This window comes from Monopterus albus, unplaced genomic scaffold, assembly GCF_001952655.1.
Source record: "Monopterus albus unplaced genomic scaffold, M_albus_1.0 scaffold55.1, whole genome shotgun sequence".
In the NCBI taxonomy this organism is placed as follows: domain Eukaryota; kingdom Metazoa; phylum Chordata; class Actinopteri; order Synbranchiformes; family Synbranchidae; genus Monopterus; species Monopterus albus.
In genome coordinates this window covers 222,288-244,743 of record NW_018127935.1, presented here as the reverse complement: position 1 = coordinate 244,743, position 22,456 = coordinate 222,288, and the positions used below count along the sequence as shown (strand labels likewise).

Genomic DNA, 22,456 nt, shown 5'->3' with positions numbered 1-22,456 from the left:
CCCACCAAGAGCCGGGGTCTGTCGGAGGTTTCTTCCGTTAAAGGGAGTTTTTCCTCCCCACTGTCGCCAAGTGCTTGCTCAAGGGGGATTTGTTGGGTTTCCCCTCTGTAATAATAGTGATAACAGTAAGGTCTAGACCTTACTTTGTAAAGTGTCCTGAGATGACTTTTGTTGTGATTTGGCGCTATACAAATAAAATTTTATTTGATTTGATTTGATTCTCATTCTCTGCGTCGCACAGTGAAAAACAGTACTTGCTAGCGTAGCCACAATGTTTCTGACTGCTCTGCCTTGATCCTAGTGGGCATCTAGTGACTGTGCCTGTCTACCATCAACTGACAGGAGCTCCTCTTTGTTATTAAACATAACAGGGAAAATGTTAAATGGCTCAGGAACTACTGTCTTCACCAAACGGCCACCAAGATGTCTACCCTTTGTCACTTTGACCTCGTCTGTGGGTACACCTGGAGGACACCTGCAACACCTATGAACATTTGTAACATTTGGACACCCAGTCATTATTTTGCTGACAGCATGAAGAGCATGTCGTGCTCAATCACAAGGCACCTCAGAGTGAACTAATAGATGGTGACAATGAAACAGATCAAACAAACACAGCGGTGTAACTCAGGTGTGGTATGTTTTATGTCACAACAGTATTTGGGTGTCATCAGACTGCTGCACCATTGCACAGCAAACTAGAAAAGACACTACCTTTGTACCAAAATTACCACTGCTGGTATTTATAATGAGCACTAAAAGTATAACTCCGGGCAGTCCTGTCTCTTCTCTTTGGCATGTTAGACCAGACAATCAGAATAGCAAATGCTCCAGACCTTGGCCCCAGCATTGCACAGATTAGTCCACACAGCACTGTTCTATTGTGATCAGACATGCCCTCTCTCCGTGTAAGACTGTTTGAGTGCAATGCATATCAATTGGATATTTACATCTCTCTGTGGATTTGCAGCTCTTGCAGATGTCTGTACTGCTGTAGATGAACACCACAGCTATTATGAACAATAACAGCCTGTGTGTGTGTGGCCTAGTATTATTCATGTTGTGGGGCTGTAAATATGTTTACACCGGTCACACTGTGGGGACTCGACATCCTTATGGGGACAAGAAGCAAGACCCTAGAATGTAAATCACTACATTTTAGGTTTAGGTTAAGGTTACAAAAGGAAAACAAATAAAAGAGCAGGTGGTGATTGGGTGACTGAGATCTAGTTAGACCTGTACGATTCATCAAAGGATCCTGTTCCCTGGAGCTGCAGAGTGAGGGGGGTCTTCACCAAGGGAGACAGGATCACCACCGTGGCTCTGAACTCTCTGTCCTCACTAAAACAGATAGTACAGTGTTGACGTCTGAAACGTATGCATGTTTTAGATATGGTGGCTATGTTAATAGTTTTATATTTAAAGTATAATCTTAACATAATCCCTGCTTAGGCATTGTAATTGTGGTGTGTGCTTTGTCACCTGGGAGTGAACCTGATCTGAAGACTCTGGCAGCAGCGGCTGACATGCAGCTCCTGGGACCTGAGAAGCCCAAAGTCTGGTGTCACTCTGAACACATGTGAGTCCCCTTCATCTGACTCTACATACAGAAACACACAGTGAAACTACAAACAATACCGTGATGTCAATAAACTGACTGGAAAAGCTGAAAACTGGTTATAATAAGGAAAAAGAGTCAGACACTCTACTGCTACAAAAAATAATGTGGTAGGCCCAACATATATATAAAAACTGCCTGATTCCAGTTAGTATAGTCAGGTTGTTTCCACTCTGAAGAGCTAAACAACCCACAGAGCCAATTAAAAGCACTGAAGTAGGATCAGGAAATACAGAAAATGTCTTGGTGGTTACCGATAACTGATTTCCAGTAGGTGTGGGCTCCATGACAGTAGAGGTTTACTTCTTTTGTCTCTGTCTGCCCCACGTAGCTGAAGCCAAAGTTGATGCTGTTACTGGACAAACACAGTGTAGTAAGATCCAGGAGGGCACGGAGAGGCACTAACTGTACAGAGCAAAGAAGAAATTAAATGAACTTTCTAGCAGTTTTATTCCCACCTGAGATTTATTACATTCTCTGACCTGAAGGCTGTTATTGCTGTAGTGAATCAGGAGGTTTTGCTGGAACCTCAGCTTCCTTTGTCCATGTGCAGCGGAGATCAACGCCACCCCGGTGGGGGCTTCCACATCTGGCTGGTCCACATGGTCCAAAAGGGACAGGGAGCAATGGAAGGCCACTTTCACCTGGTATTCACAAAAAAAAGAGTACAACCTACTGTCAAAAATAACAAGTTAACAGAGCATCCTTGAAAACATAACATCTGTGCCTTTGTTGATTTCCCTCTTCTCATCACACCTGCACACTGTGTTGTGGTTGCAGCACTACAGACCGACTGCTAGAAGTGCTGGTCCCTGCTTGAGAATGAGGTTTGAGCACTACAAATGGAGGCTGGGTCCCCAGCCGGAAGCGTAGGGGCATCTCTGAGGTGTTTCTCAGCTGAAGGGTCTGTGTCATGTTAAATTCTTGCACTTCTAGCTGTAAATCAAGGCAAACAAATAAACAACCACTGCGCATGACACATCAGACATACTGTACACCTTCAAGATCAGTACTTCATGAATGCATTCCAGTAGCTCAGACCAGTAGGACTGACCTCCTTCTCTGACTTTGCTCTCAGTAGATCACCGGCCGAGGCATGAAACTCGAGTACCCCCTCATCCTCCTCCATCTGCACTAACAGCCTGCAGCAACAGGGAGCCAAGAAAAGTTATGCAACTTAATCAGCCCACCTCTGAGCTGCTTTTGCTTAACATCAGCTGATTTTAATTCGGCTAACATAAACTGACTCAGATGCATCAGTGTTTTTGGTTGCATAAATAGTACGACTGTAACTGCTTACACTGCAGGTTTAACAGCTGCTAGGAGGTCTATTCTGACAGGCTCCAAACCCAAACCCTGAGCCCTTACAACTTTACCCGGGACAGAGGCAGCCAACTGCAAACACACACAACAACACAATAAGGAAATTTAAGGCGCATCATAATTATTCTCAGTCTGTCTTTTCCAGGATGTAATATAGCGATATACCACTTAGGGTATTTGGCATGTTACATGTTACCTCAGAGTTCAGACTCATGAAACCCAGAGCCAACCCCACACAACTGGTCTCAACAACTGACCCAGAAAGAGTCAAAGGAGTAAAAGATACATGGATTGTGCTGCTGCTCTTTGCTGGAATGACCTTTAAATATGCATCAGAAAGAAAAACAGTTATTCAAATGATTTAAAAAAGTGTTTAACTGGTAAAAGGCATGCGTGAAATTTCACCAACATACGATTTGCTGAGGCGTGATGCTGTAGGGATAATCAGAGAGGGTGCCCACATGAGGTCGGATGTGGACAGAGAGGAGTTTTTTCTTCACAGGAGCAGAATAAAGACCTGAGGTATAATCATCCTCAGTTATAGATTCCTCCTGTTCTCCATCCTGAGATCAATAGCAAGAATAAAGCCAAAGTACCAAATGTGCATTCATAAGTAAATTCTCAGAGACAACATCACAAAAGTCATTACGTTTGTGTGTCTGTGTCGCAGTGTTAAACTCACAGTCGCGCTTTGGAGGGAGGCAGTTGTTCCCTCTGAGCTTGGCGTCTGGTTTCTTTCCCAGGTTCTTTGAATGTTCCCATCAGAAAGCCTTAATGCGCCGCTCATCACCTCATTGCCATCAATGTCTTTGAGCGGGAAAGCATCTCCATACACCACCACAAGATCCACCAGCTTACGGTCATTCTGATCTATATTGTATGTCTCCCAGTCCATACGAATATCTGACAGCAAATAAAGGTTGAGATTAGAGAACTTTATTAACCTCAAAAGAGAAGCTAGTTACTTTTACACAGTGACAGATTACGAAAGATATGACATAAATAAGAGAGGTCACAACAGACAATATGTGAAAAATATAATGTTGCTACTTCTGGGATACAACCCATGTCTCACTAAAGACCAAATTGTCATTTTCAAACTAAGAAATAGTTTAAAATGTCCTTTTTCTAATGAATAGGGAGTCAAACCAAGTATAAAACCAGCCTTTTACTGTAAATATATTTATTAATACTGTTTCTATTATTGGCAGTTTCTGTTTACCCAACATATAATAAATGTGAAGGTGCAGCAGTTTCTCTCCCTGGCCAGGATGTTTTTATGTGTACATTTACCAGACACGGTGGGATTGTTGATGCGAAGAGAACGAGACACCGTGTCACCTCCAGATACATGAGCACCAAACCTACCGAACAAAAAGATATCTGATAATGCTAATTTTTTTTTTACATCATTATCAAATATATATAAATATATGGCTTTAGTTGGAGAAATTAACAATGATACAAACCGTATGGTTGGTCCTTGGTTCTGATTATCTGGTCGTGGGCCTGTCATCTGGAAGTAGAGCGGACAGCCTGTCACTGTCATTTGCATGAGGAGGAGCGTGGGGTCAAGGTCCCCGACCTGCAAGAGGAACATTATATCTCAACATTATTCATCAGTCCACAACAGAATGAAGAGGGTACATACTGGGCATAAAAATGTATTTGCAGTGTAAAGTAATTTCTGCTTCTGAAATTCTTGTTAGGCCCTATAACAAAGCACCATACTTTGCATATAAGATGATCTTTGTATTCTCCCCAGATGTCAGTGTAGGCAGTCACATCCACAGTCTGGGTCTCAAATGGTCCCAGTGTCCCTGTGTTTGGCAGGACAAAGAAAGCTGCACCTTTTCCATGAGCCAGCAGGCTGCTCACAAACTCTACAAATGGAGACAGAAATACAGACTCAAATACAGTAGACCTCAGTCTAGTTCAGTTTAAAAATGTAGAAAACAATAAGTGAAAGCATACCCTCTTGTGTCTTCACTTCTGCTTTCTTTGCTTGAAAAGAGTGAAGCGGTTTCTTGACATATGGCAATCTACGATTAAGATGCAGCCCGTGTCACATCTAAGGTACCGTAAAGCTGTTCTTTTATGCATTATTTATGACAGGTGCTTTACCTTTTCTCTGCCTGGTTGCTTGGTTTTGAAGCATGGCAGGTGAAATACTCTGCCTCTATGGTGAAAGGGGCAGAGATGGGAGTTTGATTGGTTATCAGAAACTGCTTAGTAACAGCTCTCTTCAAAATAACATCATCTCCAAAGTTGAGCACTAGTGTTGAGGGACTCTCATCATCTGGATCAGAGCTAAAAGCAGAGAACAGAAGTCATATTTTACAACGATGTGATGCAGATAGTGGGCGACTAGCAACTAGGTTTAAAGTCAGATTACCAGACATTGGGCAACGAGTAGGACACACAGAGATTCTTGGTTTTGGAGGCCAAAATGCCAAGAACAAGTGGAGAGTTCATCCCTTGGATCTCACAGAGAGCAGCCACCTCACCCACCTCCAGCTAGACAGAAAGGCAAACAGGAGGGTAAAGCATGAAACTGAATAAGGAATCTGTGACTTCACCAACCACTTCACCTTGACTCTCACTTGTTAAATTGGCTTCTTCGGTGATAAATCAGGTGTGTTAACAACTTGTGCTGTAGACTAATACTTACATCTGTGTGAGAGGTAAAACAAACTGTGATCTCAGTGCTGGCATTAGGTCCCAGAATACCCGAAGTGGGGTCAAAACTGGCAGTACACAGTGACGCCTGTTGACCCTGTAGCTGAGCCTAGTAGAAAAAAGGGAAGACCGACATCACCAAATGGTAACTGTATTTAAAAATGTCCTTATTTTAGTAAATTTTGTCTAGGGAAAAAACTGAAAACCATTTTCCCCATTGATAATGTGTCCCCAAACAACCTTACACATTATACACATTAGAACCCATAGGGATAGGGTTACGGTTTTGTTTCTTAATGCAACATTCATTGTTTATACAGTGAATTAAGAGTTGATTAAATGGTAAAGTAGTACAGCATACCAGCCATCTGAAGTGTGACGGCAGCAGAGTCTGGTTGAAAAGAGTGACCGTGCCCTTGGCGGGGACTCCAATGTAGAGGTCAGTTAGTAGCATTTCACAGTTTAGCAGACACACCTGAGGAGACTGCACGTCTGCACGCACTGACAGGTGACTGCAAGTAACACATATGTAGTGCTATTATACCAGGGTCACATCATTAATGCTCTGTATTACCACTGTTAAAGGCTTGTTCTCCTGCATGACTTTTGCCAGCTGCATTAAACACAAGGGTTAAATAAAGAAACATTTATATCTTAGCATAAACCTTAAGAAGAACCGTAAAGCTATGTAACTATCCTTACCATCCTGTTCCATTCTCCACTGTCAGCTCCAGCTCTGTTTCAAATTTCTGGGAGAAATGTGGCCTAAAGAGCACCTCTATACTGCAAGACGCCAAGGGGGGCAGTAGACCTCCGCACGGCTTGACTAATATCTAAGTACCAATACAGATGACCAATATAAATGACCCATTATACAGTATAACAGAAGTTACAGTGAACATTAATAATGAATGCTAACCAGCTGTAAACATCTTAACATCTGTATTTTCTTATTACATGCATTCTGCCATATTCGCCCTGTACCTGTGTGTCTTCATGATTCTGTTGGCTGTTAAGCTTTTCCTCCATTGTCCAGGAGGCCTCCAACTGTGTGGAGTTGGTAAGGAGCAGCGTGGTCTGGGACTGCTCCCCAAGCCTCATGAGCCCAAAATCCACACTGGGCACACTGAGGGTCAGTATGGGACCCTGTCCAAAATCAAATGATGAGAATAAAGAGGTCACAGCTCACACACAAACTATACCGAGAGAAATCTTGCAACAGGAAACCGTTGTCATGACTCGAGTCAGAAACTTTTTTTTGTCTGTTAATGTTGATAGTGTTTTTTCTTACCTTGAAGGAGACTTCCACAGCCAAGGTGATGGGCTCATGGTGGTGTTCTATGTGACAAACCAGACTGGTCACAAGCCTCTCTGGTTTCCCTCCAGTCACAATTAGATTGAAATCAAAGCACTCATTCTCCTCTGGACACAAAAATGTCAAAGACACATCTCTCAGTTAATAAAACAATAAATCAAACAATAGGAAATGTATTTAGAATGTGCAAATTCAAGTGAACCTAATTAAAGAGACTGTGTTGTTATAGTTTTGATGTTACATTGAATTGTGTGACACACCTATTCTACCAGTAGAGGGCTCTACTTCTATGATGTGGCTGGTGCTGTTCATCCTTTCCCACTGAAAAAAGATGAAGGTCTTGCTGTGGTTCCACATCTGATATACCCAATAAATAAAAAACAACATTTGTAACTGTAATAGTGGCACAAAATGATTTGATAGAAATGTCATTTCTGACAGTGACTTAAATAACCTTGAACTGCCTGTGGGTGGATGTGGAAATAAAAACCTCTCCCGGGATTACAATAGCATATGGCTCCAGTAGGACCTGGTATGGCTCTGTTGATCCCTTGACCTCTATCTCCATGACAATGACATCACCCACGTTGGACCCTGTGCGCACAGGCTGAAGGGTTCTAGATTTGCCACACACAGCGAGATACAGTCCAAAACTTTGTCAAATGCCAAAGGAGTTTAGTACACTTGTATGATGTCAGAGTTCTTTGTGCTGCTATTTGTACACATTATATTTACAGGACACAAACTCCTACCACTGTATACATGAAACAGCACTTTACCTGTTTTCACTGGGCTCTGGTGGCAGCTGTGGTACGTCCCTCAGGACTAAGTGACAGACACTGTGGTAGTCCTTCAACTTAAAAAATACAGCATTCTTTAACCATAAACAGTGATATAATATATTTGATAAATAAACCTCTGATTTTTGTTTTCTTCATCGTTCATATTGCATATTCTTGGTACCTCTTTAGGACAAAATGTAAACAGGAACTCTTGGTCGTGGCAGGGGCCCAGAATGCCTGATAGTGGGCTGACATGAAAAACATCATCTGTGGCCAGGTGAAACTGGATATGGGAAGGCTCTGGAGTTTCCCCTGGAAGCAGAGGGTGCAGGTTGGGCTTCATAATCTGCCAATGGAAAGGCAGCTCCAAGTGGCTTTAACATCAGAAAGAGAAAAAGAAATAATGTGATATTTAATGATCCCTGAAGGGAAACTCTTTTTTCTTCTTGTAGTGCTATAACAAAGAGCAGCACAAGGTCAATGACAGAACAGCAGCCCTGAGTCAGTACTTCCTTTCTTACTCATGGACATGTCACCTAAAGGATGCTAACTCCAGCTTGGGAGTGGTCTACTTCTCTATGTTATTCTGTGGTCAAAAACAGCACAGATGAAGTGTGTGTTTGTTGTGGAGAGCCATTAGAACAAAATCAGTTAAAAACCTAAGATCTTTTGCCATTTCATGCGCCGTAGTGATGATATATGAAGATGTGAGGCTTACACATTGTTTCTGATGATGAGTGTTTTCTGTTGCACAGAGTGAGGGTTACATGGGCTGAAACGGACAAAGTGGTCTGCAGTGAGATCGTGCACTTCCCCAACTACAGGAGGCTCCCTCTCCCCAGATACACACACAAGCTCAAGAGCAATCCGGTTGCCTTCACCTGGAAAACACATATCATAGAGTGAAAGGGTAAAAATCCAACAAAGCATATTTAACTTTACACTAGAGGAACTTTAAAGCATTAGAAATTCTACAGACCACTGTAAACATTCACCTTCAATGGAAATGTCTTTCACCTGACAGTTGTCACAGACAACAGTGAACACCTGACAGCTCCTCTCAGCAGTGGTGGGAAAGAAAACAACCTGCAAACACACATACGCACACAAATACAGTACTGTGCACATTAGAAACACACACAGCGCTGTATAGAAGTGAAACTTAAAAACTGGGGAGTAGATTCACCTCCACTACCGTGGCCTCTCCTGGCTGCAGCACAAAAAGAGAGGGGCTGACTGCAAAAGGTGGCTGCTCAGTAAAGTAAGTTCTGGCTACAAACTATATAAAGAAAAAAGAACTTGTCAAGTACATGAAAGATCTCTTCCTCACAATATGTCACTGATACAGTTCCTGTTTTACACATTACAATATGTGTCAGACACATGTTTACCCTAAGGTTCGAGGCTGGCCACTGGTTCTTGGGGATTATGCAGAAGGTCCCAGCACTGAGGCCAACATTTTGGCACAGGAACTCAACAAACTTTACTCCTCCAATCAGACAATAACCACAGTCCAGAACTCTTGGTACTGAAAAAGAATTAATAATAATTAACAATATTTGACCAAATACACTGACAAGCATAACAACATAAAGTTAGTAGACTATAATGAGACTCACAGCTGAGAATTGGAGGGGGTCGTCTGGCTACAATGGGCACCACAAACAGGTGCTCGGCCTGAGTCTCCACCACTATGAAGTCTTCATAATCTGCCAGGGAGTCTGGAGCGAATCGCACCATGTACTTACAACTCATCCCAGGGGCAACAACACCACCTTCACCAGGAAACCTCCCTGCCAAACATGCCTGAATATCAGTCCCTTATTATAGTCAGTCTATATAACTGTGCTTTTAGTTGTGTGCAATCTAGTTTCCAACCATTAAGTGTTTGTTATAGTAGGTGGCACTAATATTCACATACAGAACTGCAACAGCAAAACCAGAATATCAAAACACACCAGCTAACTGCATTCCAGAGATGTATGACGTTTTTCTTGTCAAAACAACCTGGCGTTCCTTTTTGATACCATCACTGACACCTAACACACTTGATGAGTTCCTCAGTACCACAAGGCTATGTAATCCAATCAGAACAAAAAGGACAAGCTCACCCAGGCCAATAGAGAAGTAAGGAGTGGTAGGAGGGAGGACTCGGGCATGACGGCTTGTGGAGGTCAGGTTTTTCAACTCCAGTGTAATCTGTGACATGACAGGGCAGGGCCTGTTACTGCGACTCATCTCACACTGAAATATGCTAAACAGTAGTGCTGGATGCCCTGAATTTTTACCTTTATTATCTAAGATTAGTATACTTGAAACTTCTAAGACACACCTCATAAACATGTCCCACACTGTAGTCAGTAAAGACTACCACTGGAGGGTTCGCTAGGAAGATTGGGACAGGATCATCAGGTGGGCTTTTAGACAGAAAGAGCACAAACACAGTGTGAGTATTCAGTAGAAAATTCTCACAGGAAGTGGTGAGCTAGGTAACAAGCTTATAGCGTGACATTCTACAAAACCACAAAGCAAACATTTCTAATTTCTCTTTGTTCACATAACAATGCCGAAATGTTTTGCCTTTTATCCAGAGCTGCAGTAACATGGCCAAGGCCTTAGCTCATCTTCCTGTCCACAAAATCTGACTCTCATGAGCACTGTGTGCCGATTAAACATAAACCAAATACAGTAAAAACTGAGTACAAAGTTAACACTATCTTATAATACCTTACAAAGCATGGATGTTAAATATCCAAATTACAGTTACATCATTGCCATAGCTGCCACTCTCATGTGATAGAGCTTGCTGACAAAACAGCAGCCAGACTGTGTTATCCCACATTTAGTTGTTGCTAACAGAGGTGGTATCCACATGCAAAATCTAAGTGAGCTGTCTTTTTAAAGGTACACTTGGCTTTCATGGAAGGATGTGTCTTGCTTTGTATTGAGATGGTTTTCTCCTACCTGTGCATGTGAGAAGTCTGACCTCCAATTTGCTAAGAATCAATCTATATGTTAATAGAATATGTCAGATGGCAAAAACTGTTATTCTCTTGAGATTCTCAGACTAATGAGCAGGAGAAACAACTCTTATGTTGTGTTGAATTGAGTTATATAGAAATAGAACTATGTTTTGCTGTAGAAATGCGATGCTGACACCAAATGTTTCTGCCCACAGTATGTAGCAATCAAGGCAACTCTACAGATTTTGATCTTTTTTGTCATAAATTTTTTATCATTTTAATTAAAACATTAAAGATGCAATCCAAAGACACACAGCCTGGCAGATAATGTGAAATTAGGTCAAGTCCACAGTCCCACTGAACACATCTCTGCTCTGGCACAAAAGGTCCAGCACTGTTTGCACTGACCTAATTTTGTGCTTGTTTGCTTACTCGTTTAATATTGAAGAAGGATTGTTTGACCCGGGCTTTGTGTATTTCATCCACTACAACCCATGAAAGATTTTCATATGTGACCTACTATATCAGTATTGTCCCTTTATCACATTTGCTGCTCCACTGTGTTAAAATAACAAATATTTACTGTGAAATGATAAAAAGGGCCTTTATACTCAGCACATTTGAAGCACCTTTGCGCCTCTACCCCTTTCCTCTCACGCTCTGCCTTCACCGCTTTGGTCCTGGGTCGAATGAGCGATCTAACACCCTGCGGTGCATTTGGAGGAAGGAAGCGAGGATTGCGTAGGAAGCTGTGACCATCTTTCAGCTTCAGCAGTTTCTCTAACCCCATGACCTGATCCTTAGCACTCAGTTCATCCTTCCACTTTAGTCTGGCTTTGGTCTGTTTTGGCTTCTAAAACACATGACATGTTACTGACAAATAACAGTAAGTTTCAAAGCTGCAGAAAGGAAACACGGGAAAAGAGAGAGGGTATGACATACAGTATGACGAAGGTCTCCAGCTAGAACTGAATCATGAAATTGCAACACAGTTATGACTAACAGGACTGTCACAGATTTTAATAATGTTTTATATTTTGTATTTATAGTACCTTCAAGTGATTACAACTCCCTCCTTCCCTGAATTATCTTTTAGGTCAGTTCTAAAAGCTCTAAGGAGCTGATTTTAATTATGTTCTCTTTGTGTATTGTATTCTTATTGTTGTCTCCTCTTTAAGTCATTAGTTTCACTGACTTCATGAGTAGTTTTAATTGTATTTAGAAAAAAAACAGTATGAATTTATTAATTATTTGTGCATATAAAGTATCTTGCTTATTAGCTATGTAAGCACTTCACTCCTCACCTCCCCTGGAGTTTTCTTCCTCTTCGGGGTATCTGAACTAGACTGGAAAGTCAGGCTGAGCTCTGACTCATTCATTTCTGTGACAGCCTTTTCAGAACTGGGAATCAGTGTATAACCATCATCCTGAGGTTCCCGGGATATGTGCATGGTGTAGGCGGCGGTGGGTTTGGCAGGATTCAATTTTACTGACAAGAAAAGGTCAAATGATGTATTAAGTTACAATACACTGGTCATTAACTATTTAAAATGAACCTCAAAGAGGGTCAGGTACTTGCTGCTGGTGCTTTCACCCGTGGTTTGTGTGTAGGTAGGTAGTCCTGGGGGGAAATCAGGTTGTTCAGTTCAAGAAGATCTTTGTCTACACACCAGGAAAAGGCTGATTTGACTGAAAGAAAAAGCATCCTATAAAAAACATTATTAACAACAGCAAGCTTACTGTGTATCTCAGTTAAAAAGAATGGCATTTTACTGCACTATAAACTTCATGAAAAGGTTTTCATCTCACCTATGTAGAGGCCTTGGATATTATCAACGCCTTCTACCTGCTCTTTCATTCGCTCATAGTCCTGGTTTTCTGTGGCTGCAGCCCTGGCTCTGGCCTGAATTATATGGCTCTCCAGCATGTCTGCCTCTTTTATACATCGGCTGTATTCAGAATAGGCCTAAGTAATCACACATCACATAATAATGATGCAAATTATTTTAATTGCAATCTTTTGATACTGAATTAAGAAGCATTGGTAGTAAAGGTCTTAGCTACCTGTTGAAGCTCTTCAATGTATTTATCATGGTAGCTGCTTCGTCCAGGCTTTGTCTTGATGAGGTTGGATAAAGTGCCTTTCCCAATTATGTCTTTTGTGTAAAGGTCTTTGAAGGTGCTTGCAAATACATGAGAAATGTCCTAAAATGCAGTACAGATGAGGTAGCATTGTGAGCCAATGTTTATTTGGGGTTTAAGAGCGAAAAGATACTGTGCGTATTACCTGGGATTTTCCTGAGGCAGGTCTGTGACTGTTCACAGATGGGTCAAGCCGTGACTTTGGTCTTGCCTGTGGTTGTTCAAGCATGGCTGCTACGATAGCTACCATGTGACTAATGCTAAAATTCGAAGTTGCTAAACAGCGAACTTGGCATTAGAAGGGTCCTACACTAAGAAATGCGTTTGCGACCACGTCAAGTCAACATTAAGATCAGGTAGTGTTAGCAAAACTCAACAAACGCACACAGCTCTGTGGCTATACATTATCTTCAGTCAGCCGTGTATGTGTACATGTGGTTTCCATGGAGACAATAAAGTCATTTCCGCTCCAAGAAATAAAGCATAAAAATAAAAATTACTTTAAAAAATAGATAACTGCACCTTCAAATTATACAAGTCTTTCTTACGGGATATTTATAAATGCAACGAAGGAGTAAGCAGGGGCGGATCTAGAACATTTTGGGCGGGGTGGCCAGACTGAAGCTCAGACTCAGAGAGGGGTGACACATTTGAAATACATATAAAAAGTCAATTAACCCCCTATTTCTGTAAAATAATGAACCATACATTATTAAGAATCAGATTGTTTATTCTGTTTGAAAATGAGACACACATAGTGCTTTCTTTGCTAATTTTGGCTGTGCTCCTTTTCTTTAAAGGGCTCATATGAAGTAGTTACAACAATTATTGTCATGCAAAGAATTTTCACACCATTGTAGAGCTCATGCGAAGCATTTGTCTCCGGCTTTATGCAAAAAGAGCAGTTACTGAGAAATAAATAATACTACTAAAATACATTATAGTCAGTAGCTTTTGTTTGGGAAGTCAAGATGCCCTAAACAAAACCCTTAACTGTGTTGGTCAGCTCGAGCGGTGCTCGATGACACTTATTTGCTCCTCTTGGTTTACCAGACAGAGCAGTTATGCTTACAAGAACTGTCCCGGGACAAGATTTTTTTAGACAGAACAAACACACACACTGAAAATAGAGACACTCACAAAAAGGGATCTGCCTAACTCCTCATATAGTACAGTCTAGCAATGAACACGGCCCTGTGCTTCCAATGCACAAATGACTATTACTTGATATTACCATCACTGCCATATTATCCTCTGAATTTATCCTGTACACATGACATCTATTGCATGTAACTGTCCTGGAAAATGGATGCCTCCCCTCCTGCTCACATGTTGTACAGATTGTAAGGCCCTTTGAGACAAATTTGTGATTTGTGATACTGGGTGATATAAATGGAATTTGACTTGTCTTGACTGGTGACACCAAAAAACAAACAGTCATAAAGTTTTATATTTGTGTTCACAAAGCAATGAGCTATACATGATATTATAAAGTACATATTCTGTTCAATTCAGTTTCATTTATATAGTGTCAACTTGCAACAAAAACCATGTTAACATGCTGAACATAGTAAGGTCAAGACAGTATTACAGAAAAAAAAAACAACAAGCACCAGGTGCCAGTGGGGAGGAAAAACTCTCTTTAAAAGAAGAAACCTCCAATAGAACCAGGGTCTTGGTGTGTGGCCGTCTGCCTCGACGAGTTGGGGTGAGTGGACAGCAGAGAAAGAAAAGAAGGGCATCAAGAAACAACAGTTCAGTAACTGCTCCTCAGAAACATACAGCTCCAAAGCCATGGATACCTGCAGAATGGTACAGGGAGAGAGAGAACAAACTATGGGAGAGAGAAGACACAAAATTAGTGACATGCAATGATGGGATAAGACAGTAGAAGAGAGGCTAGGAGAAGTGCTAAGTGCATCATGGCAGGTCCCCCTACCAGCATAACTAAGAGAAGGTATTCCAACCCTAACCTATCCTAGATTGCACATCCAAAAATGTCATAGACACATTTCCATAGGCAAAATGCAAGCCACCTTGTTGACTAAAACCCACTGGTATGGATAAATCAGCAGCTACAGGACAGTCAGGTGTGGGTTGGAGTGAAGTGTTGATACTCCCAACATGAACTGTGTTGTGTAAAAAGGTAGCGAGGAGAGGCAACAGCACACATCACACCATACAGGGCAGGTCTGTAGCAGACTGGGGCAACACCCTGAATAAATCAAATTCCACTCTATAAATGCTAGAATGCAACAGAAAAATCACAACATTGAGTTAATGCTTAATACAACCAATGTTTTCATTAGTGTTTGTACAAGTGTTTATTCATAGTCTGTGGTGGTAGAATTCCACTCAAAGGTGTAGTTTCTACTGAAAGGAAGCTGAAGGCCAGCCATGGCGCCGTACAGTACCTGTCAGACCGGTGTTGCAGTGGGTGTGGGCTGAGGGGCATTAGAGTTTCACTGGCTGGCTGTTCACTGATTTGACAATTGGCAAGTTGGTTGTCATATCACTGAGATCACTGTGGATGAGAGGTGCACTTCTACCCCTTGGCTTGGTGATTTATTTTGACTGAAATCAGAATGGAGGTAAAAGACACAGCCACAAAATATGGTGAGTTGCACATTACGCACAGATTTACTGCTACTTCTAGACCAATACTCCTGCTTCTGAAAAGAATTGATTATATACTAATATACTGTACGCCATCAAAACCAAGTGTGTGTGTCGTGGGAGGGCGGAATTGGTGCTTTTAAATACGGATTATTTTGTTTTGGTAAGTTGTGGTTTCGTTTGGCGACAGGTTTGTGTTGTCAGAATAGTTTCACGTTTCTTTCAGCTGCAGAACACTCGGCAGTGGGTCAGCTGAAACATGGGTGCGTTTATGCTATTCGCCATTGGATGGCGCTATTTCACAGCTCGTGAGTTCCTCGAGGATTCAATAACGTGTTCATAGCTAAATTGCCTACTATTGGTTTTAATTGTATTTGGAAATAGAAAAAGTAATCATGCAGCCGAGTTAATATGGAAAATAAACTGCCTGCCAGCTACAGTAAAAGCTGCATCGGTGCCTATAAAGTCATTATCCAGCTTATAATGTAATTTTATCTTCATAGAGACAACTGTAAACTTCCCCTTGGAGTGAGACTTACGAGAGGGAGCTATATTGACAGAATGGCTCATTAGTGCAAGTGACGGGTGTCCGTACCGCTTTAAGATATTTTAACACCAATACCATTTTGAAACAGGAAATAAAACTAAAGACAGACCTTTATCCCATCGCGTTAAAAGCCCTCACCAGAGTGTCCAGAAGCCCCTGAGGAGAACAGAGCGATACATGAGCTTAGACCCGCCCCGTGAAGGGTAAACTAGGCTGTGCCCTGCGCCTCTTCCTCGCCGAGCACAGATGAAACCCTAAACAGCCTATTTAAAATTTTTCGCACTGTAAATGAAAAAGTTAGTCACGATGTCTTGTATAAAAAAACTTCCGAAAATCACAAAGTCCAAGAAACAGAAGCAACAGGAAAAAGTTGAGCAGGAGAATGGAAAACTCTTAGGTAAGTTCGCAAAAGGAGAAAATACGTGCGCAGCAGAGAGACGCGCGCTTCGATAATTTTGCCAATATACGCGCGCGCACAGACACACACAAGCACCCATACATCTGATGTTTATATAACTTATGCTAATCTAGAAAAAAATAAGCCACCGATCGTAGGTAACGATGCCGGATTTGTGTTGTTGTTTGTGTTGCTAGGATGTGCCAAATGCGTAACTTTGCGTGCAGAGAAGAAGCTGCCCGTGCATTACTTCTTTATGTCTTTCAAACGAAGAGAACCACTGGAAGGCGTTAAACCTCAAATAAAGCTCAGTGGACGGAAAATCGCCAAAAGTTCTCCCTGGTTTTTGTTCCCATTGTTCAGTTCTCGTTTCACAGAATATGCCATACAACAGTTTCCTGATTTATTAGTCATCTTGGGAGAGAAGGACAGTTGTGGCTATTAACGTGAGGGAAATGATCTTTCAGTGAGTTTTCATTTAGCATTCCCTTCCTCTCTGGTTGGTGAAACTAAAGGCGAATAGGAGCAGGTTGTGTACCCTTAATGTTGACTGGGAATGATACCCCGAGGCTTCATTCCTTGTCATTTCACCTAAACTCTTGCCTTAGCTTGCCTTACAGGCTGTATGCAGTAGTCTTGCATGTGAAACGATCGCTCCAAACAAAGAAAAGAAACGTCACCTGATTCGCATAAACCAAGCCCAAAATGTACATTATGACTCACATTTATAGTTTGGGAAGTGTTACAAGTTAATGAGATATTTGAGGCTGTTTTGTTATCCTAGTAGTTGGTAGCTGATTAAACCGTGCCTCTCCTCTTCACTGTAATGTGGGTTAGTACATGAATATAGAAACTGTCACTTCAGCCTGACAGAGTTGAAGCTCTCAGGCTGTTTAGTCCAGTCCTCCTCCCTGTGGCCAAAGACTAATAAAGAGCCTCTGTTAATTTTGTAGTGCATTCAGTGGAAAAAATGCTTGTAATACTGTGGCCCAGGCCACAATCCCAATGGATTCCCTGAATAAAATGATCCCTAAGTGCCCTTTGCTTACTGAGAGAACATCACTTAATCTTCCTCTTGAATTAAAGTGCTTGTGTCATGCAATTAGCTGTGTACAAACTTCTGTTCCACTGAAATACAATGAGAAACATTACTATTACCTCACTTTTATAGAAACAGAAAACAAACTAAACACTCATGTCAGCATGCTCTGTTGATTCACCGTTGGGGATGGGGGTGTAGAGCAGAGGAATAAGCAATTTCATATTTTGGCTTAACAGGAAATGCTTGTTAGTCAGATCAGTTCATTGTTAGTTTGGATCTTTTCATGGTACTAGAATATACCTGAAAATGGTATCACAAGGCTCTAAGTACACCACCTTGCTATGAGCTACTTAACGCGGCGGTGGATCCAAATTATACAATGTGTGTGACTGTCTATTTTGTCCCCACTCCTGCAGGTCTGGAGGGAGATGAAGATCTCCAGTTCCTGCTTGACGGCGGGCAGCTGGTCAAGATTCGCTCCAGCTCCTGGCAGAAAACACGCTTCTTCAGACTGCAGGAAGACTGCAAGACTTTTGTCCAGGACTCCCAGAAAAAAAGAAAGAAAAGCCAGACCTGTGAGTGTTATCCTCTACTGGATACATGTATTTGCTTTGGGAGTAAGATCTTTTTTAATTACATGATGCACAAGATGGAAGAAGTTCTATAAAACCTCTCAGGTCCAGTTTCTATAGGTTATTTTACATGAGCTACTTCTGCTGTGTCTTTTTAGACTGTGCATTCATAGAGCTCTCCTTTCATATCTTAACAATAGCTCCTTGCCTTTCTGCACACACAAACACACCCCTCAAATTCCAATGGTGGTGGGGAATATGTGATAGGTGGTGGTGGAATGGAAACACACCGATAATGTGGTGTGGCCAAAGTAACATGGGAAACTAGTGTAAATCTTGAGTGTTCGTGTGTGTTTCTCTGTGTGTGAGACATAATCTTCCATTGATTTGTGGTCCAGTGAGACACATCCTTTGAGGATCTGGTAGCTCTGATTTCCCTCCAGTTCCAGCCACTCCTGCTGCTAACAGGCCTGATAACCTCTGAGTCTGAGCCTTGAACAAACACTAAAAAAAGCAGAGCAGTTTGCCTTATATTGCCCCACATAGGCACAGTAGACACAAAGATGGTACTGGGCAGTGTGAAGGGTCATGTGCTAAAGCTGTATTAACATGACCAAAGCTGCTCAGAGAGTTCACAGGTATTTCCTGATTTACAGATGGATGTGTTTTATTGTTTTCCTGTACGCTTTAGTATTTCCAAATGTATTTTACCTGCTTTATTTATGAGCTTCATTGGCTGCTCTACTTTACTAAAGCCAAACACCATGTTTATATAAGACAAGCCTAAGGTTTTTAAAGTCAGTGAGTAGTTTAAGCACATATTTACAGGTATCAGCCTGTTTTTCCACTTTGTTACTGTACATTACATGGTACCTACTGCATGTCTGTCTCCATCCTCTCTGAGGATTCTTCCTTTTTTCAGTTTTCCTTTTTCCATTTCCTTATCATGGAGCTTGTTCCTCATCAATCTGAAAATCTGGGCTATATAAATAAAATTGATTCCTCACTGTCTTGGTGTTGCAGCCCACAGCTTTACCATTTTGCTCCATTCTCACTGCGTCATTTTCAGGTTCAGCAAACTGACTGTGCAGCACCAAAAAACAGACAGATAAACTGACTGACTAGTGAACATAATGGAGCATTAGGCTGATTTAAAAAACCAAAAACAGAATGAATGCTCGACTTAAATTTATAGGGTGACAACACTTGACAAAGAAATCGAAAAGATTTCTTGGTGTTGTAAAAGTGGGTGCCACTGAGTAGACAACAAATAAGTTACTGGAAGTTTAAAGTTTAGATTTAAGTTGTAAATCATCCATGTCATGAGACTAAAGGTTAATCTGATCTTATTTTATACTCTGTAATTAAGAGGGAGAAAAGTCCTCCAGTCTGGATCACAATACCAGCAGAATGTGAAGCTCTGTTTTTGTTTGCACATGCAATGATGGTAAATTACCTTGATAGCATTCACACACATGGACACACTAATACACAGGCATGTAAACATTGTCACAGTCAAATGAGGCAGAAGTGAGAGCCGTAGCATTCAGTTATAAAGATGACACATCTCACGAGACGCTTTGTTCATATTACTGTCACTATTGTTGTTTGTCACAGTAATAAATGTGACAATTACAGTAGTATAAAATCTAGACCAAAAGTAACATTATCAGATTAGAATTTGACTAAACAATCTAACAGATAGGGTAAGTATGTGGTTAATGTTTTGCATGCCATTTCTAAAAATGTATTTAGTGCATATTTGACCAAGCTGCCTACTGTAATCAACCCTGAGTGGAATAATAACCTGAAGATTAATTTATTACATGCTCATTTACATGGCTAACTAATCTCCTACCACCAGTGGGAAATACTCTCTTCACAGTTGAATTTGGTCTTTTTCCCTCTGAAGAAAAAGAGGTTTAGAAACAACAGCATAAACCTTATCAGGCTGGCACAATAATCTCTTTGTGTGGAATCTGCTGTCTGCGTGACAAGGTTGGCATGACGTGACATGTGGCCAGTCTCTCAGGCTGGGCTTCTCTGAAACTTCTCCTAATTCACAACCATAAACTCCTCTACAGTCGTCCGTTTTGCTGGGGATAATGTACATGCCCAGATTAAACAAACACTCCCCTTCTGGAGAGTGCTTTTGGGCTGTTCATCCAGCAGTCAGATGAGTTTGCACCACCCAGTCTTGGCTGTGTGGGACCACACTGCCCCCCCACTGCTGTGTTTTTCTCTTTAAGTAAACTGACATATAAATTCTGCCTGCCTCAACACAGTCACAGGAACAGTCGTGGCACTTCATTAGAATCTCCAACCTCAGTGTGTAAACTGATTGTAGCCCAGCTACAGCATATGGCCTCTTAGCTAAGCCTGTGGTTTTTAGTTTGTTAGGAGGGCATTGGCTGCTCAAAGTAGAGCCTGCCCCTAATGTGTGGTTAAAACCATTCACACACCTGCTTTCTTTGATAAAAATATTTTTAGCCCTAGAAATGTCAGTCACAGTATTGCATGTGTGCCAGCGCATTAGGCAAGAAGATCACAGAAAGATTGCACCAAACTGTTGTAAAGTGCAGTGAGCAAATCTCCATGGAATGTGTTTGGGAAGCCAAAGAATCCAAGCGTTCAGCAGACAAAAACAAAATAACAACAACCACTTTTATTCGCCAAGTATGTTACACACACCAGGAATTTTGTTTAGGATACAGAACCGAGGCAGCCATCCCCAGTGCCAATTCACACACACTGATGGCGGTGCCGTCCCTGTAAGGCAATGCTCTACTCATCAGGAGCAACTTGGGGTTCAATGTCTTGGCCAAAGACACATTGACACGTGGTGTCTTCCTCCTGAGCCACAGCCACCCCTAGAGAGGCCGTCTTCTAGACAGTATCAGAGGGCTCTTAAGACTTAAGACAATATTGCTCAGGACAGTGTTTGGTAAACAAGATTTTGGAGCCGTAGTGTTATGTAACATGTTTGGTAGCTATGAAAAAGTTCATACTGGAGCACGCAACACATTTTTCACCCATCTTACCTATCCTCACCTTTATCTGGAAAAAATATGTTCAATTGTATCAGATTATATGAAGGATTTCTATTATTAAAGCTGCACTTACAGTGACAAACCTACAGAGGATTTGTCATCTGGGGGTTTTGTGCCAATTAGGACAAAAAGTCTTCTGTCACAAGATACTGTACTGTCTGGGGATGGAGTGTCAAGATGAGCTTCAATGAGCCAATTGTCAAAATTTTGTCTGTCACCCAAAATATTTGACTGTTTGTTGGTCTCTTATTAGGTTAACTCAGAAATGAATAACTTGTTTATAATTACATTTTGGTTATAGACGAAGAAGAAACTCACTTCATGTTATTTGTAATCCAGACTGGGAGTTTCCACCACTGACTGTTTACAAAACTTAAAGATAGAGACTTAATTCAAAATCCTAAGGCACTGTTTATATGTCAAACTTAATTTAACTGACATTTGAAGGATAGGAATCTGATCTTTGGCAATTAGAGTTGTTTAGACTTCTCTCTAAGTGTCCTCTAGTTTTTTTGGGCGTGCAGCAAACCAACCCTTGATGACACCTCATGGGCCAGAATTTCTAACAAACCCTTTTCTCTCCTTGTTCCAAACAGTCTCCATTGATGACATCGAGTCAGTGCGCCTGGGCCGTCAGACCGAGGGGCTTAATAAACACACTGACCCTAGTGTCGAAGACCAATGCTTCTCCATCGTGTTCAAGGACAAGAAGAAGAATCTTGACCTGATGGCAGGTAGTGGAGAGGAGGCGACACGCTGGGTCAACAGTCTGGATAAGATCATGAGCAAGATGCGCGGTCTCAGTTCCCGACAGAGCAGTGAGCAGTATCCTTGACAAAATACTGAAATAAGAAATGTGTTTGCATACATGTTTCTCATGTTTTACTACTTTGGAGAGGAGACAATGCTAATCCGATATGACATTTTGTTCTTTATTAGTTAAAAGATGTATTAGTTTATTGTAAAATAAATTAAATTCGTGTACTGTGCTAGAATAAGTGTAACCCAAATCCTTACATCTAAATAACAGCTGGTTCCTCAGCTGCATGCGGAAAGCAGACAAGAATCACGACAACATGATGTCACTGAAGGAGCTGAAGCACTTTCTGCGACAGATGAACATTGAAGTTGATGACGCTTATGCAGAGGAACTTTTCAAGGTCTGAGAAAACTCATTCACTTCTTAGGAATCATCAGATTTAAAAATCTATTAATCTGGTGACTGATTGTCTCGTGATGTCTCATGTTGCATAGCAATGTGATGAGTCCAGGTCAGGGACCCTGGAAGGCCCAGAGATCAAGCAGTTCTACAACCTACTAACGCATCGAGAAGAAATAAATGTAATTTATCAGAGGTTTGCTAAGACAGATGGTCAGATGAGTGCCAGAGATCTGCTGAACTTCCTGCTG

The 22,456-nt window shown here is 41.5% G+C and overlaps 2 protein-coding genes and 1 long non-coding RNA gene across 4 annotated transcripts in view; 1 reads left to right on the top strand and 2 right to left on the bottom strand.

Annotated features, from left to right (window-relative positions):
• Window positions 1–627: 627 nt before the first annotated feature.
• Window positions 628–13,243, bottom strand: dlec1 (DLEC1 cilia and flagella associated protein). 2 transcript variants are annotated; one of them, XM_020602345.1, is made up of 38 exons: window positions 12,968–13,243; window positions 12,745–12,885; window positions 12,490–12,646; window positions 12,256–12,369; window positions 11,985–12,169; window positions 11,310–11,533; window positions 10,050–10,134; window positions 9,829–9,916; window positions 9,337–9,510; window positions 9,109–9,245; window positions 8,904–8,996; window positions 8,713–8,803; window positions 8,436–8,598; window positions 7,899–8,091; window positions 7,715–7,791; window positions 7,390–7,552; window positions 7,196–7,292; window positions 6,912–7,042; window positions 6,605–6,766; window positions 6,323–6,453; window positions 5,982–6,132; window positions 5,613–5,729; window positions 5,337–5,458; window positions 5,066–5,251; window positions 4,916–4,983; window positions 4,673–4,824; window positions 4,411–4,526; window positions 4,235–4,305; window positions 3,624–3,844; window positions 3,355–3,504; window positions 3,138–3,260; window positions 2,919–3,013; window positions 2,673–2,760; window positions 2,375–2,554; window positions 2,101–2,262; window positions 1,873–2,023; window positions 1,483–1,600; window positions 628–1,341 (listed from the first exon to the last, which is right to left on the bottom strand). In XM_020602345.1, the coding sequence occupies exons 1-38, from the start codon at window positions 13,070–13,072 to the stop codon at window positions 1,227–1,229; spliced, it is 5,097 nt and encodes a 1,698-aa protein (XP_020458001.1). In that variant the 5' UTR covers window positions 13,073–13,243; the 3' UTR covers window positions 628–1,226. The 2 variants fall into 2 exon arrangements, with proteins under 2 accessions (XP_020458001.1, XP_020458002.1); XM_020602346.1 differs by lacking the exons at window positions 628–1,341; window positions 1,483–1,600 and having other exon boundaries at window positions 1,927–1,973; window positions 2,077–2,262.
• A 364-nt stretch (window positions 13,244–13,607) lies between these two features.
• LOC109961503 (uncharacterized) lies at window positions 13,608–16,178 on the bottom strand. Its single transcript, XR_002275144.1, has 3 exons — window positions 16,095–16,178; window positions 15,237–15,396; window positions 13,608–14,624 (listed from the first exon to the last, which is right to left on the bottom strand). It is a non-coding gene; the product is annotated as an uncharacterized LOC109961503 (long non-coding RNA).
• Window positions 16,140–22,456, top strand: part of plcd1a (phospholipase C, delta 1a) — a 15,656-nt gene continuing 9,339 nt past the window's right edge. Inside the window, 6 exon segments of the mRNA XM_020602347.1 lie at window positions 16,140–16,382; window positions 17,841–17,999; window positions 21,643–21,871; window positions 22,077–22,206; window positions 22,301–22,452; window positions 22,454–22,456. The exon segment at window positions 22,454–22,456 is cut by the window's right edge and continues 62 nt beyond it. Of these exon segments, the coding sequence (XP_020458003.1) occupies window positions 16,274–16,382; window positions 17,841–17,999; window positions 21,643–21,871; window positions 22,077–22,206; window positions 22,301–22,452; window positions 22,454–22,456 (782 nt within the window). The 5' untranslated portion in view covers window positions 16,140–16,273.